Source organism: Mustelus asterias, chromosome 10 (genome assembly GCF_964213995.1).
Source record: "Mustelus asterias chromosome 10, sMusAst1.hap1.1, whole genome shotgun sequence".
Classification (NCBI taxonomy): Eukaryota; Metazoa; Chordata; class Chondrichthyes; order Carcharhiniformes; family Triakidae; genus Mustelus; species Mustelus asterias.
Window position 1 is genome coordinate 111081216 of NC_135810.1, and position 19141 is coordinate 111100356.

At 45.6% G+C, this 19141-nt stretch overlaps 1 protein-coding gene across 3 annotated transcripts in view; it reads right to left on the reverse strand.

Annotated features, from left to right (window-relative positions):
• Positions 1–12968, reverse strand: part of slc9a7 (solute carrier family 9 member 7) — a 164352-nt gene extending 151384 nt beyond the window's left edge. For all 3 annotated transcript variants that reach the window (XM_078222428.1, XM_078222426.1, XM_078222427.1), the window contains exon 1: positions 12615–12968. In XM_078222428.1, the coding sequence (XP_078078554.1) occupies positions 12615–12903 (289 nt within the window). In that variant the 5' untranslated portion in view covers positions 12904–12968. The remainder of the gene's footprint in view (positions 1–12614) is intronic.
• Positions 12969–19141: the final 6173 nt, after the last annotated feature.

A 19141-nucleotide genomic window follows, 5' to 3' on the forward strand; every position in this document is an offset into this window, starting at 1 on the left:
TCAAACCCCTCACCTTTCTCATCCCTCCCTATTGTGTACTGTATTGGTTCCTCATTTAAGGAAATATGTAAATACATGAGCAGTTCAGAGAAGGTTCACTAGACTAATACCAGGAACAAGCAGGTTGTCTTACAAAGAAAGGTTGGTGAGATTAGGTTTGTGTCCACTCGAGTTTAGAAGAGCAAGAGTTGACTTGATCAAAACCTTGAAGATCCTGAGGGGTGTTGACAGGTTGGACGTGGAGATCCACCAGGGATCACTATTTAAAAATAAGGGGTTGCTCATCAAAGACAAAGATGAGAAATGTTTTCTCTCAGTCACGAGTCCATGGAACTCTCTTCCTCAAAAGGCAGTGGAAGAAGAGTGTTGAATATTTTTAAGGCAGAGCAAGATAGATTCTTGATTAGCAAGGAGGTGAAAGGTTATGGGGGGGGGGGGGGGGTGGGGGGGAGGAGGAAATATGGGGTTGAAGTTACAATCAGATCAGCCATGTTAAAGTTAAGTTAAAGTTAATTTAGTCACAAGTAAGGCCTACATTAACACTGCAATGACGTTACTGTGAAAATCCCCTAGTCGCCACACTCCGGTGCCTGTTCGGGTCAATGCATCTAACCAGCATGTCTTTTGGACTGTGGGAGGAAACCGGAGCACCCGAAGGAAACCCACGCAGACATGGGGAGAACATGCAAACGCCACACAGACAGTGACCCAAGCCGGGAATTGAACCCGGGTCCCTGGCACTGTGAGGCAGCAGTGCTAACCACTGTGTCACCGTGCTACCCATGATCTTATTGAACGACGGAGCAGGCTCGAGGTGCCAAGTGGCCTAAATCACGTGTTCATATTTCCTGTTACTTCATCCAACTATACAACTCTCAAGTGACCTCTGCACTCCTTCAATTCTGGCCCCCTCAATTTCCATTGCCCACCGCTGGCAACTGTGCCTTCAACTGCCCCAGCACTAAGCTTTGGAATTCCCTCCCTAAACCTCCCTTCCCCTCCTTAAAATCACAGCTCTTTGGCCAAGCATTTGATCATCCATCGTAACATTTATGTGGCTTGCTGTTAAGCCTTTGTCTGATTTACACGGCTGTGAAGTGTCTGGAGACATTTTATTGAAGACGCTTTGTAAACACAAGTTGTTGTTATTAATCAATAACACATTTGCTGTTCAGGCTCTTATTAAAAATATATACTCTGGGACACATATCTTGGGGATTTTTTTTAAAAACCTGAAGCAATTTGTGGAAGTGTTTATGATTGACAGAAAGGTTCTTCACAAAGATCTGGAAAGCTTACACAAATGAGTCGGCTGACCCCATGATCCTCTTAATGTGGTCAGGCATATTCCCGCTTCCCCTCTGTTGCATGCAGACTTCAGGAATCCATCAGTGAGCCAAACCCACAGATTTTACCTACCCATACTCAGGGCACCCTCCCACTCCCCAGTACAAGCAAAACACAGAAACAATTGCTGCCAACCCTAACCCTATCAGTTCCAAGAATCTACCAAATCCACAGTGATTCTGAAAGTTTAGGGCCAGATCCCCCACCAGTCCCGTTCAAAAGAAAGGTAGCAAATGGTATGTTGGCCTTCATTGCAAGTAGATTTACGTACAGGAAGAAGGATGTTATAATAAGTCTTCGGACGCAGAAGTCCCTTCACTAAAATCCCTTTATTTATGAACTCTAACAGAAGTACACAGAGTGCTAGTAGTTAGCAGTCTACCTCCGGGGGTGTCAGAAGAAGTGGCACTCCCAGTTAAGTACAAGGCAAAGACTCCCTGAATGGCCCATCAATTGGATCCTTAATCAGGGATATCTTTTCGTGTCCAACCAAATAAAAGAAATCAAAGTAACGTAGGGACAACTCAAAAGGGGCAGCTCCCTAAAAGGAGGGGAACCGTCCGAAACAAAAGACAAAGCGGAAAGGAAACTTAAAACATCAAATTAAAATGTAATTAAGGCGGTCAATAATACACCCTAGACCCTTAATCAGGGAGTTCATACTCCAATAGGCCAACCTCAATGGCCTGATTGACGTCATTACAGATGCCTTACTGTAGCTGTACACGGCCTTGGTGAGATAGCACATTTTGGTCACCTGATCTAAAGGGAGATACACTTGCCAAGAGGGAGTTCAACAAAGCTTCACCAGGCTGGGATGGAGGGATTGTCCAATGACGAAAGATTAAACAGACTGGGCCTTTATTCGCTGGAAATTTGAAGACTCAGAGGTGGTCTCACTCAAACATACAAAATTCTTACAAGGCTCAAAAGAGCAGATGCAAGAAGGATGTTTCCCCTGGCTGGGGGCGGCCTAGAAGCAGGCCATTTAGGAGTCAGACGAGGGTGGTAAATCTTTGATATTCTCTGTCACAAAGGCCCGGGAAAGCTCAGTGGTTGAGTATGTTCAAGACAAAAATGTGGGATTTTCCTGTCCCGTCAGCCACAGGAATCATAGCGGGCAGGGGCAGACCATGCAAAGGTCCATTGACCTCGGACAGGAATTTCCGGTCTTGGGGCAAGCGTCAAGGTCGATAGATTTCTACATATTAAAATTGTCAAGGGATAAGTAGATTGTGCAGGAAAATGGTATTGAACTAGAAGGCAAGCAACTCACCTCCTGACTCCCCAAAACCTATCTGCCATCTACAAGGCACAAGACAGGAGTGTGCTGGTATACTCCCCACTTGCCTGGATGGGTGCAGCTCCAACAACACTCAGGAAGCTTGACACCATCCAGGGCAAAGCAGCCCCACTTGATTGGCACCACATCTACTAACATTCAATCCCTCCACCGGCGACGCTCAGTAGCAGCAGTGTGTACTATCTACAAGATGCACTGCAGCAATTCACCAAAGATCCTTAGACTGCATCTTCCAAACCCATGACCACTTCCATCGAGAAGGAGAAGGGCAGCAGGTACATGGGAACACCACCACCTGCAAGTTCCCATCACCATCCTGACTTGGAAATATATCGGCCGTTCCTTTGCAGTTGTTGGGTCAAAATCCTGGAATTCCCTCCCGAATGGCATTGTGGGTGAACCCACAGCACGTGGACTGCAACGATTCAAGAAGGCAGCTCACCACCACCTTCTCAAGGGCAACTAGGGATGGCCAATAAATGCTGGCCAGCCAGCGACGCCCACGTCCCACAAATTAATAAAAACAAAGATCAGCCCCAATCTCCGAACGGCGGAATGAGGTCAAAAGGCTGAATGTTGCTCCTATGTCTGATGTTAAAAAAAAATCAAAGAAATCTTCTCGTTCTTCACGCTGTTAACAATCCGTTTTGCTGCACATCCCCAGTTTTCAAAAACAAAAATGTTAAAAAGGATGAAAATGAGCTAGAGCAGTAAATATTTTAAATAAAAGAATGGCTATTTATGAATAAGAATAACCAAGGCCACTGACTGACATGTCTCATGCAAGAATTAAGCATTTCAATTTTCATTCCCCCATTATTCACCCCCCCCCCAAAGAAATTCACAGAAACCGTCCTCAATAAGAACCATAAATCTGTGATTGATCAGCACATTAAATCATATATTAAGTTTATTTATCAGTCTCACAAATAGGTTTACATTAACACTGCAATGAAGTTACTGTGAAAATCCCCTAGTCACCACACTCCGGCGCCTGTTCGGGTACACCAAGGGAGAATTTAGCAGGGCCAATGCATGTAACCAGCACGTCTTTCGGACTGTGGGAGGAAACCGGAGCACCCGGAGGAAACCCACGCAGACACGGGGAGAACGTGCGGACTCCGCACAGATGGTGACCCAAGCCGGGAATCAAACCTGGATCCCTGTCGCTGTGAGGCAGCAGCGCTAACCACTGTTGCCAAGGGCATTACCTCTTGTGTTGCAAAACAATTTCGCATTTATAGAGTGCCTTAAAGACAATAAAACATCCCAAAGTACTTCACCGAAATGTAATCAAACTAAAACAGACACCAAGCCAAAGGAGGAGACATACGGACACCTTAAAAAGAGGCAAGAGTGAGGCACAGACTTTCTTCTGACTTCCCATGAGCAATACAACATCACACCAAGGACAATCTGCAGTCAAAATATTACAGAGCTACTTGTGTCACACTGCCTGGGGCTTCTGTGTCTAATCAGGAGAGAAGAAAAGTTACCGCTAGCAAGTCACAGGAGAAAGTGGAAGTCAAATCAGCAGCTGCAGCAAGCCAGCGACAGGTCAGTTAAAACCAAACTTAAAAATTCAACTGCTCCAACCCAAATGTTAAACACGCAATGGTTTAAACCATTTCAAATCCAAGGATTCGTACAATCTGCTTAATATCTACATCCTACCTCCTGCACTGCTTCCTCCCTCCAGCCCTCCCACCCCTCCATCATGATAACTAGCAAACAGAGTTCAAATCCAGCGTTTCCGCTTCTCTCCTTCCAAGAACATAACGATTTCACACATCTTCAATTTGTTGACCCACCAGGTTAACAGCTTCAATCTGTCCACAAATAAACCCAGTCAAAATATACCAGGCAAATATATTTGCTGCATCTGGAAAAAGGGACACACATCTACATTCTGTTTCACAAAAGGTATAGAACATAGAACAGTACAGCACAGAACAGGCCCTTCGGCCCACGATGTTGTGCCGAGCTTTATCTGAAACCAAGATCAAGCTATCCCACTCCCTATCATCCTGGTGTGCTCCATGTGCCTATCCAATAACCGCTTAAATGTTCCTAAAGTGTCTGACTTCACTATCACTGCAGGCAGTCCATTCCACACCCCAACCACTCTCTGCGTAAAGAACCTACCTCTGATATCCTTCCTCTATCTCCCACCACGAACCCTATAGTTATACCCCCTTGTAATAGCTCCATCCACCCGAGGAAATAGTCTTTGAAGAATATGTATAATATTTGTATAATATAATATTGTATAACATTGTATAATATTTATTTCCCTTCAAAGCAGTTTTCAAAGTCTTGCGTGTAGCTCACACTCCAGGAGTGTCACTTTCACTCCAGAACATTTTGCTGTAAATCTCCTTAAGATTTTTTTTTTTATAAATCAGGCAGTTTATCACCTCCTCCAAGTGCCCATGAGCAATGCCATGGGAGATGTACTAAGTAGCTCTCCTATTTCTAACTGGAAAGCTTACTGTGATTGCTTGTCACCGGGACATTTATTTTCCAGTGTGCAGAGACAGGCAGGCACAAAACATAACATCACATCAAGAGCTGTATGGAAAGCAGCACATTTACCCCCAATTACTCTCAAGAGAAGTGAGGGTACCATTGAGGGGACGAAAAAGCTACAAACACTCAATTCAGTAAACTCTTCCAAATCCAGAGGAAAATCTAACATAATAAACATGTATTTATACAGCTGAACAGCATCACATTGAGTAATTGCTGGGTCTGTTTGGTGCAGAGGAACATCACATGCACCTGTTATGCAGTTGTACACTGGAACAGCACATCCTCTGAGATTAGACACTAACTTTTACCAAATACAAATTGTTGGCCGACCAGGTTCTCTTCTAAGCTGCAAGGGCCCCAAACTCCCTTGGCCGTCCCTTCCTGCCAGCGGGGTCTTCTGGATCCCTCGCGGCAGGTTCCCCGGCAGCACAGCAGGTGAACAATTAGCTTCTCCCGCCGGAGGGTGGGCAACAGCGAGACGCCTCCACCATCGAAAAACACGCCGTGGAGTGTCTGACAAGAAGATTTGCGTACAGGAACAAGGACGTACCCTTGTGTAAAGAAAGACAGTCATTCTGCCCAAAGGGATAACTTAAGGCGGCACAATGGCACAGTGGTTAGCACTGCTGCCTCACAGTACCAGGGTCCCGGGTTCAATTTCGGACTCGAGTCACTGTGCGGAGTCTGCACATTCTCCCAGTGTCTGAGTGGATTTCCTCCGGGTGCTCTGGTTTCCTCCCACAGTCCAAAGATGTGCGAGTTAGGTTGAGTGGCCATGCTAAATTGACTCGAGTGTCAGGGGGAATAACAGGGTAAATATGTGGGGTTACAGGAATAGGGTCTGGGTGGGATTGTGGTCGGTGCAGACTCGATGGGCCAAATTGCCTCCTTCTGCACTGTAGGGATTCTATGATTAAAAATCATTTGATTACTTTTTAAAAATAATTGGGTGGGGCGGGGGGGTGTGGTGGTGGGGGGGGTATAGAGAGAGAGAGAGTGACTAAGTGCGACTCCAGCAGTGGCTTTTCCGCTGGCCAGAATGGATCCTGCACCAAATTCTGTACTTGGAATCTCAATAATTTTGTTCAGGCACGTTCCCCTATGAGTCACCTGGCAAGGCAACAGCTGAGTCATCCTCCTGCTGTCAGCTGACAGGTTCAAAGGTCCCAGCGCCAGATTTGAACACCACTCCAGCACACTCATATCATTCTCTCCAGATCACCTGTCTTCCCCAGACTGTGCAGAATGTCAGTAACCCGGAGGGAAAAGGCGAGCACCCTCAAGGAGAAATCTGTTCCTCGATTCAACCACCCTCATCTCGAGCCCATCACCTGTGAGGCGCCTATGCCCCACTTGGTCTTCTACCCACTGCATTTGAAGTCTTTGCGCATCTCCTTCCAGCAAAGGATGTGGTATCCCTTTCACCCCTTTGTTTCATGCAGCCTTGTTGGAGTTCAGCTTCCCTCCTCTTGGTCGTTCCTCTGCCTTCCATTGTTCATCGTCCACCCCGCCACCTTATTCAATGATTTTATTCGAGGGACTGAATGGTCTACTCCTCGTCCTTGATCGTATGTAACTTACCCAGTTTTACAAGTGAGAATGGCCTTATTTTTGGCTTAAGACTGCCTCACTCCAGTCACATACGGATCCATCTGAACCTTAACCAAAAAGATCTTATTTTCTCAAATGATTATTCATTTACTTTGTTAAATGCATCTTAGATGAATGCGTGTTAAGATTTTTACTATCCCCTCGGACAATACATAATGGGACCACTGTATCGAGTATAAAAGTTGGAGTGTTATGGTAAGGTTATATAAGGCATTGGTGAGGCCGAATTTGGAGTATTGTGTACAGTTTTGGTCACCTAGTTACAGGAAGGATGTAAATAAAGTTGAAAGAGTGCAGAGAAGGTTCACAAGGATGTTGCCGGGACTTGAGAAGCTGAGTTACAGAGAGAGATTGAATAGGTTGGGACTTTATTCCCTGGAGCGCAGAAGATTGAGGGGAGATTTGATAGAGGTGTATAAGATTTTGATGGGTATAGATAGAGTGAATGCAAGCAGGCTTTTTCCGCTGAGGCTAGGGGAGAAAAAAACCAGAGGGCATGGGTTAAGGGTGAAAGGAGAAAAGTTCAAAGGGAATATTAGGGGGGGCTTCTTCACGCAGAGAGTGGTGGAAGTGTGGAATGAGCTGCCGGATAAAGTGGTAAATGCGGGGTCACTTTTAACATTTAAGAAAAACTTGGACGGGTTCATGGATGAGAGGGGTGTGGAGGGATATGGTCCAAGTGCAGGTCAGTGGGACTAGGCAAAAAATGGTTCGGCACAGACAAGAAGGGCCAAAAGGCCTGTTTCTGAGCTGTAATTTTCTATGGTTCTATGGATTGTTGACTAGCTCACGGCTCCCTCAAATTGAGATTGGCAACAGGAGAAACAGAAAGCAAATCTAAAATAAAAATGTTTGATTTTATATGGTGCCTCATCGCATTTAAATATCTGAAAACACTTCACATAATGAATTACATTTTTGGAGTGCATTGCTGTGATATAGGGAAGTACTACAGCTATTTGGTGCCAGCTTATAATGCAATGAATGGTCAGTCCATTTATTTTGTTGGTGGTACAGCTTGAGGGAGGGATGGTGGCCAAAAAACAGTGATGACTGCCTTGTCTGTTTTTTGAGTAACGTCATGGAATATTGTTTTATGTATCTCAACACCTGAACAAGGAGGACAGGGCCTTGACTTAATTTGTTGACCAAGGAACCACCATCAACATCCTGTGGGTGACCATTAACCAGAAACTGAACTAGACTAGCCATATAAATACTGTTTAGAGCAGGGCAAAGATTAGAAATCCTGTGGCAAGTTACTCACCCCCTGACTCCACCAAAACCTGTCCACCATCTACAAGGCACAAGTCAGGAGTGTGATAGAATACTCTCCACTTGCCTGGATGAGTGCAGCTCCAATGCCACTCAAGAAGCTTGACACCATCCAGGACAAAGCAGCCCGCTTGATTGCTACTCCTTTCATAAACATTCAATTCTTCCACCACCGACACACAGTGGCAGCCGTGTGTACCATCTACAAGATGCACTGCAGGAACTCCCCAAGACTCCTTAGATAGCATCTTTCAAACCCATGACCACTACTATCGAGAAGGACAAGGGCAGCAGATACCTGGAATGCCACTACTGGAAGTTTCCCTCCAAGTCACTCATCATCCTGTCTTGGAAACATATCACCATTCCTTCACTGTTGCTGGGTCAAAATCCTGGAACCCCCTCCTTAACAGCACTGAGAGTACCTACATCACAGGGACTGCAGCGGTTCACGAAGACAGCTCTCTCACCTTCGAGGGCAATACGGATGGACAATAAATGCTGCTGTGAGCAAGCGATGCCCACACCACATAATGTTTTTATAAAGCCCTCCTGACAACGGACCTCTCCATTTGTACACTGGACTAGCAGCAACTGCTCAGATCCTGCTGTGGATCCCCAGCCCAGAACCATCCAACCCCAAAGCTACCAACGCAGCCAAGCTGATCCTTTCTCTGAAGGGTCGAGGAACATGGGACTCAGGAGCAGGAGTTGACCATTCGGCCCTTTGAGCCTATTCAATAAAATCATGGCTGATCTGGCTGTGGTCTCAGTTCCATTTTCCCACCCAGCATAACCCTCGACTCCATTATCTATCAAAAAAAAATCTGTCCCGCTTTGCTTTGATTAAATTCAATGACCCAACCTATACCACTTTCTTGGAAAGATCTTGACAAAGATCCTTAGACAGCATCTTCCAAACCCATGACCACTTCCATCTAGAAAGTTAAGGGCAGCAGACACATGGGACCACCTGCAAGTTCCCCTCCAAGCCACTCACCATCCTGACTTGGAAATATATCGTAAGTTCCTTCACAGTTGCTGGGTCAAAGTCCTGGAATTCCCTCCGTAACGGCATTGTGGGTCAACCCACAGAACATGGACTGCAGCGTTTCAAGAAGGCAGCTCAATACAACCTTCTCAAGGTGCAACTATGGATGAGCAACAAATGCTGGCGTAGCCAGCGACACCAATAAAACAAAAAAATCGTCAGACAAATGACCCTCAAGAGAAAAAAATTCTCCTCATTTCCGTATGAAAGGGGAGACCTTTTATTCTGAAGCTATGGCTTGCACACAAGTGGAAACATCCTTTCAGCATCCACCATATCAAATGCCCATTCTTCTAAACTCCAATGGGCATAGACCAGTTAGGTCATAGAGTCATAGAGGTTTACAGCATGGAAACAGGCCCTTCGGCCCAACTTGTTCATGCCGCCTTTTTTTTTTTAAACCCTTAAACTAATCCCAATTGCCCGCATTTGGCCCATATCCCTCTATACCCATGTAACTATTTAAATGCTTTTTAAAAGACAACATTGTACCCGCCTCTACTACTACCTCTGGCAGCTTTTTCCAGACACTCACCACCCTGTGTGAAAAAATTGCCCCTCTGGACACTTTTGTATCTCTCCCCTCTCAGCTTAAACCTATGCTCTCTAGCTTTAGACTCCCCTACCTTTGGGCGGCACGGTAGCACAGTGGTTAGCACTGCTGCTTCACAGCTCCAGGGACCTGGGTTCGATTCCCGGCTTGGGTCACTGTCTGTGTGGAGTTTGCACATTCTCCTCGTGTCTGCATGGGTTTCCTCCGGGTGCTCCGGTTTCCTCCCACAGTCCAAAGATGTGCAGGTTAGGTTGATTGGCCATGCTAAAAATTGCCCTTAGTGTCCTGGGATGCGTAGGTTAGAGGGATTAGTGGGTAAATATGTAGGGATATGGGGTAGGGCCTGGGTGGGATTGTGGTCGGTGCAGACTCGATGGACCGAATGGCCTCTTTCTGTACTGTAGGGTTTCCATGATTTCTATGAAAAGATATTGACTATCTAGCTGATCTGTGCCTCTCATTATTTTATAGACCTCTATAAGATCACCCCTCAGCCTCCTACGCTCCAGAGAAAAAAGTCCCAGTCTATCTAGCCTCTTCCTATAACTCAAACCATCAAGTTCTGGTAGCATCTTCGTAAATCTTTTCTGCACTCCTTCTAGTTTAATAACATCCTTTCTATAATAGGGTGACCAGAATTGCACACAGTATTCCAAGTGCAGCCTTACCAATGTCTTGTAAAACTTCAACAAGACGTCCCAACTCCTGTATTCAATGTTCTGACCGATGAACCCAAGCATGCCGAATGCCTTCTTCACTACTCTGTCCACCTGTGACTCCACTTTCAAGGAGCTATGAACATGTACCCAGAGATCTCTTTGTTCTGTAACTCTCCCCAATGCCCTACCATTAACTGAGTAAGTCCTGCCCTGGTTCAAACTACCAAAATGCATCACCTCGCATTTGTCCAAATTAAACTCCATCTGCCATTCATCAGCCCACTGGCCCAATTGATCAAGATCCCGTTGCAATTGGAGATAACCTTCTTCACTGTCCACTATGCCACCAATCTTGGTGTCATCTGCAAACTTACTAACCATGCCTCCTATATTCTCATCCAAATCATTAATATACATGACAAACAACAGTGGACCCAGCACACCGCTGGTCACAGGCCTCCAGTTTGAAAAACAACCCTCTACAACCACCCTCTGACTTCTGTCCGAAATGTTAACTCCTCTTCCCTGCCCCCCTTTCCAATGTTGCTGATTCTGCTGTTATTCTTAGTTGTCCCCCCGCCCCACTGTACAGTATTTTAGCAAACATCCGTAAGGGTGGGGGGTGGGGAAGAGAACAATTTGGAATAACTGCAGAATCAGCAGTAGCTGGAGAAAAATTAAGAGAATTGAACCCATGATTCAAAGTCTCATTAATCTTTGTGCTCGACTTACGGCATCGCCAGAAATCCTCCACTTATTAACTCAGGCCTGCTGGTCCACAGTCTAATGTTCCACCAGTAGGCCTGCTGGTTCAGCCGGGCAGTTTTTACTCCACTATAGCTTGTTCAGCCTGACATGTATGTATGCAGGCAATTGCATTTTTATATTTATATATATATAATTGACTACATACATACATACATGTCAGGCTAAAGTGAAGGGAGTATACGAGAGAAGCCAGAAATGTTCTGGGTTTCTTAAACCCTGTACAATGTGGTTGACTCTCAAATGTCTTCTGGAGATGGAGGGCAGTTAGGGACAGGCAATAAATACTGGTCCAGCCAGTGATGCCCACATCCCGTAAGAATGAATGAAAAAAATGTTATTTAACGTTTAAAAAGAAATGAAAAAAGAGTAGGCAGGCCTAATTTAATCTCCCCAAAAATTGTTTAACATACAGAATCATAGAATCGCAACAGTGCACAAGGAGACCATTTGGACCATCAAGCCTGCACCAACAACAGTCCCTATCCCCACAAAAAAAATAACCCTAGCTAGTCCCCCCTGACAGGAAGGGGCAATTTGGCATGGCCAATCCACCTAAACATGTGGTGCAAAACTGCCAGCTTCTCAGTGTGTGTGTATATATATATATATATACACACACACACACACACACACATATGGGTAGCAGAGTGGTTAGCACTGCTGCCTCACAGCACCCGGGACCAGAGTTCAATGCCAATCTTGGGTGATTGTCTGTGCTGGAGTTTGCACATTCTCCCCACGTCTGTGTGGGTTTCCTCCGGGTTGCTCCGGTTTCCTCCCACAGTCTGAAAGACGTGCAAGTTAAGTCAGGTCAGGTCGAGTGGTCATGCTAAATTGCCCCTGAGTGTTCCAAGATTAGGAGGGGTTAGCAGGCTAAATACAGGGTGGGGGTTGATGGATTATAGAATCCTATGGGGTAAAGCTGCGTAAGAGTTGGTGCGGGCTCCAAGGGCCTCCTTCTGCACTGTAGGAATTCTATGATAGAAATATATATATATATATATATATATATACAGTTGTCATGCTATTTATCTTTAAAAAACGACCTATTAATAAACAAGGAGGAGGAAGAGGTTTCAGTAAGCAATGGGTAACTATGATGCAGCAATGGGGGGGGGAAAGGAAACTTGCAAGGTGGAAGCAGCCAGGCACGCGGTAATGATTGACAGGGTCCCACTGGTCAATCAGGGCGGCGGCTGGGAGAAGGGGAGCCAATGGTGAGAGGCTGGGGCGGGCTCTGGGCCAGGTTGGGGGGGGGCGGGGGGGAGCAGAGACTCTTGTCAGTTTCAGTCTCAATTCACAAAGATATACAATTGAAATGGCAACATGACATTCCAGGCGGAACCCACATTAAACACATGAGATTCGAAACACATATACATTGTATTCACAGGGTTCCAAATGGTTACAACACGTGGGTAAATGACAATGCGGCCAACCTCCAAGTACAAAAGCTTCATTTTCCTGGCATTTATTGTCTGGAAAAAGAAAGACAGAAGGGTAAATTATCCTCACCATATATCATTGCCAAGCCAGTCTCATGGAGAAAACGGAAGCGCCGGTGCTTGAAGAGCCAGATGGTGAGGATGGTGAGTGTAAGCAGCAGGATGAAGAGCAGCAGATTAGCGCTGTCCTGCCGGTGGCTCTCTTCCGCCTCTTTCTCCGTGGCGATCTCCTCCATGGCGCTGTCTGCCCGGCACCGCCGACTCCACATGCTCAGCAGCAGCCAGAGCAGGACGGGCAGGGTCTTCTTGAGGCCGCCGAGCCCAGCCCCCCAGTCTCGGCTGCTGCTGGTGATCTCCATTGCCACAGCAGCTTACCTGTTTGCGTGGTGTGTGTCTAACCTCTGTGATTTGACTGCTTGTCAATACTGCGTAGGATCGGGGAGAAGAGGCGGAGAAAGGAAGGAGGAGACTGTCTTGGCATAAACCCCGCCTCACTCTTAAAGAGGCAACGCTTTTCCTGTAGCTCATTAAAATTATATTCAGCACTTATTTTTCTTTGCAACGCCACAACACTCTGTCAAAGAACTATTAGTCCGAGCGTCCTGGTAAATAATTGATTTGATTTATTGTTGTCACATGTATTGGGATGCAGTGAAAAGTATTGTTTCTTGCTTGCTATACAGACAAAACATACTGTTCATAGAATACATAGGGGAGAAGGAAAGGAGAGAGGTTGCAGAATATATTGGGTGGAATTTTTCCATCCCGCCCGCCACGGGAATTGTTAGCGGGCCAGGACGGACCATGCAAAGGTCAAAAGGAACCAAAAGAGAAAATGCTGGAAAATCTCAGCAGGTCTGGCAGCAACTGTAAGGAGAGAAAAGAGCTGATGTTTTGAGTCCAGACGACCCTTTGTCAAAGCTAAAAGGCATGGAAAGTGGGAGATATTTATACTGTGGAGTGAGGGAATGAAAGATGAGTCAGAGCCACAAAATCAAGGGGAAAGGCTGCTAATGGCAGCCCATAGAGAGAATAGGTGTGAATGGCCAAACGGCAGAGAAGCTGAAATCAGAGGGTGAGCTGTGACGGATGTAGATGTGGGGGAAGGGGAGAGGGAATGGGTGGGAGAGAGGTAAAATTGAGAAAAAGGGAAAGCAAAGGGGGAGAAAAGGTAAGGAAAGGGGGGATAAAATAGGAGGAAAGAGTAAGGGGAAAAAGAAATAAAAGGCAGAGAACAGTTAGAAATTAAATAAAATGAAAACAGAAGGGTCAAGGTGGGGTCGAGCTAATCATCTGAAGTTGTTGAATTCGATGTTGAGACCGGAAGGCTGTAAAGTGCCCAGCTGGAAGATGAGGTGCTGTTTCTCCAGTTTGCGTTGAACTTCACTGGAACATTGCAGCAGGCCAAGGACAGACATGTGGGCACGGGAGCAGGATCGTGTGTTAAAATGGCAAGCAATCAAAGAACAGTACAGCACAGGAAACAGACCCTTTGGCCCTCCAAGCCTGTGCCGCTCCTTGGTCCAACTAGACGATTCGTTTGTATCCCTCCATTCCCAGACTGCTCATGTGACTATCCAGGTAAGTCTTAAACGATGCCAGCATGTCTGCCTCCACCACCCTACTTGGCAGCGCATTCCAGGCCCCCACCACTCTCTGTGTAAAAAACGTCCCTCTGATATCTGAGTTATACCTCGCCCCTCTCACCTTGAGCCCGTGACCCCTCATGATCGTCACCTCTGACCTGGGAAAAAGCTTCCCACTGTTCACCCTATCTATACCCTTCATAATTTTGTACACCTCTATTAGATCTCCCCTCATTCTCCGTCTTTCCAGGGAGAACAACCCCAGTTTACCCAATCTCTCCTCATAGCTAAGACCCTCCATACTAGGCAACATCCTGGTAAACCTTCTCTGCACTCTCTCTGAAGTCTCCACATCCTTCTGGAAGTTCGGCAACCAGAACTGGACGCAGTACTCCAAATGTGGCCTAAACAGCGTTCTATACAGCTGCAACATCAGACTCCAGCTTTTATACTCTATACCCCATCCTATAAAGGCAAGCATACCATATGCCTTCTTCACCACCTTCTCCACCTGTGTTGCCACCTTCAAGGATTTGTGGACTTGCACACCTAGGTCCCTCTGTGTTTCTATACTCCTGATGACTCTGCCATTTATTGTATAACTCCTCCCTACATTAGTTCTTCCAAAATGCATCACTTCGCATTTATCTGGATTAAATTCCATCTGCCATTTCTCCACCCAATTTTCCAGCCTATCTACATCTTGCTGTATTGTCCGACAATGTTCATCGCTATCCGCAAGTCCAGCCATCTTTGTGTCATCCGCAAACTTGCTGATAACACCAGTTACATCTTCTTCCAAATCATTTATATATATCACAAATAGCAGAGGTCCCAGTACAGAGCCCTGTGGAACACCACTGGTCACAGTCCTCCAGCCGGAAAAAGACCCTTCGACTGCTACCCTCTGTCTCCTGTGGCCAAGCCAGTTTTCTACCCATCTAGCCACTTCTCCTTGTATCCCATGAGCCTTAACCTTCTTAACCAATCTGCCATGAGGGACTTTGTCAAATGCCTTACTGAAATCCATATAGACGACATCCACGGCCCTTCCTTCGTCAACCGTTTTTGTCACTTCCTCAAAAAACTCCACCAAATTTGTAAGGCACGACCTCCCTCTTAACCAGGTCAGGGTCCTGATTGCGCATGCACCGAAGGTGCTCAGCAAAGTGATCACCCAGTCTAGCTTGGTCTCTCCGACATGGAGGAGAGCATGCAAAGGTCCGTTGACCTCGGATGGGAATTTCCAGCCTTGGGACGAGCGCAGCTGGAAAACCCCGCCCGGTGTTACAGTCATAGCTCGGGTGTAGAGAAATATCGACTTAATATAAGGTAGGTCTATTTAAGAGTCTGAATGCAGCAGGGAAGAAGCTGTTCTTGAATATTTATCCCTCAATCAACATTGCAAACAAAACAATATATTTTGGTCATTGTCACATTTGTTGTTTGTTGGAGCTTGCTGTGCACAAATTGGCTGCCACATTTCCGACATTACAACAGCGACTACATTTCAAAAGTAAAGCAAAATTAAAGGGAAGTCTAAAACCAGAGGGCATACGTTTAAGGTGACTGTGGAGAGATACAAAAGTGTCCAGAGCGGCAATTTTTTCACACACAGGATGGTGAGTGTCTGGAACAAGCTGCCAGAGGTAGTAGTAGAGGTGGGTACAATTTTGTCCTTTAAAAAGCATTTAGACAGTTACATGGGTAAGATGGGTATAGAGGGATATGGACCAAACGCGGGCAATTGGGAATAGCGTAGGAGGTTTTTTTAAAAAAGGGCGGCATGGACAAGTTGGGCCGAAGGGTCTGTTTCTATGCTGTAAACCTCTATGACTCTACTGTGGATGCTAGAATCTGAAACAAAAACAGAAAATGCTGGAAAATCTCAGCAGGTCTGACAGCATCTGTGAAGAGAGAATCCAGCTTCGAAACGTTGGCTCTATTCTCTCTCTCCACAGATGCTGTCAAACCTGCTGAGATTTTCCAGCATTTTCTGTTTTTACTTCAAAAGTACTTCATTCACTGTAATTGGGACATCCTAAGGATGTGAGAGGTGCGATGTGAATGCAAGGTTGTCCTTTTTGTTTTGCAGTCACAATATTTGAGTTGTGAATTCCTGAAATGGTCCTGCTTTTTAGCCGCTATATATACTTTATAAAGTCTCCAAATTTACAACTGCTTTTGTCACTTTATTTTTTTTTAATTCTTCCTCTGAAGGCACATTTACTTCCAGTCTGACAGGGCAGGAAGTCAACTTGCTCTCATGGGCAGTTGTCATGGATCCAGCTTTGAACTGGACAATCTTGGTGTTGAGCCAAGGGTGTGTGGATGTTTGAAATCTGGTGTAGTGGGGCCTCCAGCAGCAGGTGGCAATGTTGGGGGGTGCACGGGGCAGGGGAACCGGTCGGCCCCTGTGGGTCGCTCCCTGCGGGCAGCAGTGTCCTTGAAGGCTGAGGTGTGGGGCCAGAGCCCATGAGGTGAGGGCGAAAGCAAGCACCAAGAACTAATCTAGGGCTTGTGAGTGGGAATGTGTTGGGAACCTAGGGCAATTTGAAACCTCAGGGTGCGGCTAAGGAGCCAGCAAGGGAAATGGAAACCCAGTCACACTGGCTGGCAGCATCCCTGAGTCTGAGAAATTTCCTGGGAGAAAGTGTGAGAAAGGACAGGGCTGCAGCCAGGAGCTGAGCAGCAGAACAAGCCTGGTGAGTGACTGCAGAGAGGGACTGAGGCCCCGAATAGGACAGAGATCTGGAGCATCGGCAGTGAATAATCTCTGGAAATAGTTTGTTTCTTGTTGCTTTCCCCTGAGGGTCGATATTGCTTTGATGGCAGTAGAATAAACAAACCTTGTTTCATAACCTTTGTGCAGTCCTTGTGCTTAAATTGCATATTTTATTGAAATAAATGTGGAAAATATTCAGTAGGTCAGGCGACGTTTGTGGAGAGAGTATTTCAATTAAAGTTTCACTTCGGCTCCTTTCATCAGAACTTAGAGTCATAGAGGTTTATAGCATGTAAACAGGCCCTTCGGCCCAACTTGTCCAAGCCGCCCTTTTTTAAACCACTAAGCTAGTCCCAATTGCCCACGTTTGGCCCATATCCCTCCATACCCATTTTACCCATGTAACTGTCTAAATGCTTTTCAAAAGACAAAATTGTACCCGCCTCTACTACTACCTCTGGCAGCTCGTTCCAGACACTCACCAACCTCTGTGTGAAACAATTGCCCCTCTGGACTCTTTTGTATCTCTCCCCTCTCACCTTAAACCTATGCCCTCTAGTTTTAGACTCCCCCTATCTTTGAGAAAAGATATTGACTATCTAGCTGATCTATGCCCCACATTATTTTACAGACTTGTTTGAAAATAAGTTGGCGATTCTAGACTGTAAGTTAAACACCAACATCCACAATTTTCATTCAGATAGTGCCCTTAACATAGATCGAAGTTTCTAATTTCAGAAATTCAACTCTAAGATTAATCACAGGTGAGTTCAGACGAAAGACATAGAAGGGGAATCAGGAAGGGTGATGAAACTTAGTCTTAAGTGATCAGTTTTAAGGAGTCTCAAAGGTGGAGGAGACACATGTGTTTTGAGGGGGTGAATTCTAGTGCTGAGGGCCTAGATGGTGAAGGCCCAGTGAGTGGACGATGCTCAGAAAGCCAGAGTTGGAGGGTTGCAGGGTAAGCGGGGGTTATGGATATAAGGAGAGGTGAGGCCATTAAGAGATTCAAACATGAGACTGAAAATTTTGCTAATAATTTATTGTGTAGAAGCCTCCATGTTGGCAATATCCATTGACCCCACCCCCACGAGCTCGTCGTATGAGGAACGGTTGAGGACTCTGAGTCTGTACTTGTTGGAGTTTGTATGGATGAGGGGGAATCTTATTGAAACTTACAGGATACGGCGAGGCCTGGATAAAGTGGATGTGGAGAGGATGTTTCCACCAGTAGGAAAAACTAGAAACAGAGGACACAACCTCAGGCTAAAGGGACGATCCTTTAAAACAGAGATGAGGAGGAATTTCATCAGCCAGAGAGTGGTGAATCTGTGGAACTCTTTGCCGCAGAAGGCTGTGGAGGCCAGGTCATTGAGTGTCTTTAAGACAGAGATAGATAGGTTCTTGATTAATAAGGGGATCAGGCGTTTGGGGGAAAAGGCAGGAGAATGGGGATGAGAAAATTGTTTGAATGGTGGCCTAATTCTCCTCCTATGTCTTCTGGTCTTATCCCCAAACAACCTCCTTGGGTATTCCTGATATTTAACTAAATTGGTCAAAAATGATCCGTGACCGACCCCTCACATGCATGTCATGGGTCAGTTCATGCATGTCTGAAGGCTTAAGTCACCATCTCTGATGATAATTGCCTGTAACGTCCCCACAACTGATATGAAAGATGAAATAACTCAATATCTGGATGAAGAGAAAGTAAGTTGGAGTAGCCTATGTGAATTTCAGAAAGGGAGATGAGGCTGGGCAAACCTGATAAGAACCCTTTGATGAGGTGACAGATATGGCAAATGGAGTAATTGCAATGGCTATAGTTTGCATAAATTTTCAGAAAACTGGAGACTATTGGGAAAGATAATGAGGTATGTTATTAGCAGGGACGGTAGCAAATTAATTGAAAATCTTGTTGGAAGAGAGAAAATAGTGAATAGGAATTCAAGGTTGTTTCTCAGTGTTGTTGAAAATAGATAGCAATGTTCTGCACTGTTCTGTTCTGGGACCATTCCTATGGACTACTGACATCATCATTAACAACAACAACAATGTGTGTTTGTGTAGCACCCTTCATATAATAAAATGTCCCAAGGCACTTCACAAGAGCATTACAATACAAAATATGACACCGAGCCACATAAGTAGCAGAGTCAGATGACCAAAAGCTTAGTCAGAGAGGTAGGTTTTAAGAAGTATCTTAAGATATTTAAAAAGGAAAAATGTGAGGTAGCGAGATGGAGAGATGTAGGGAGCGAATTCCAGAGCTGAGGGCCGAGGCAA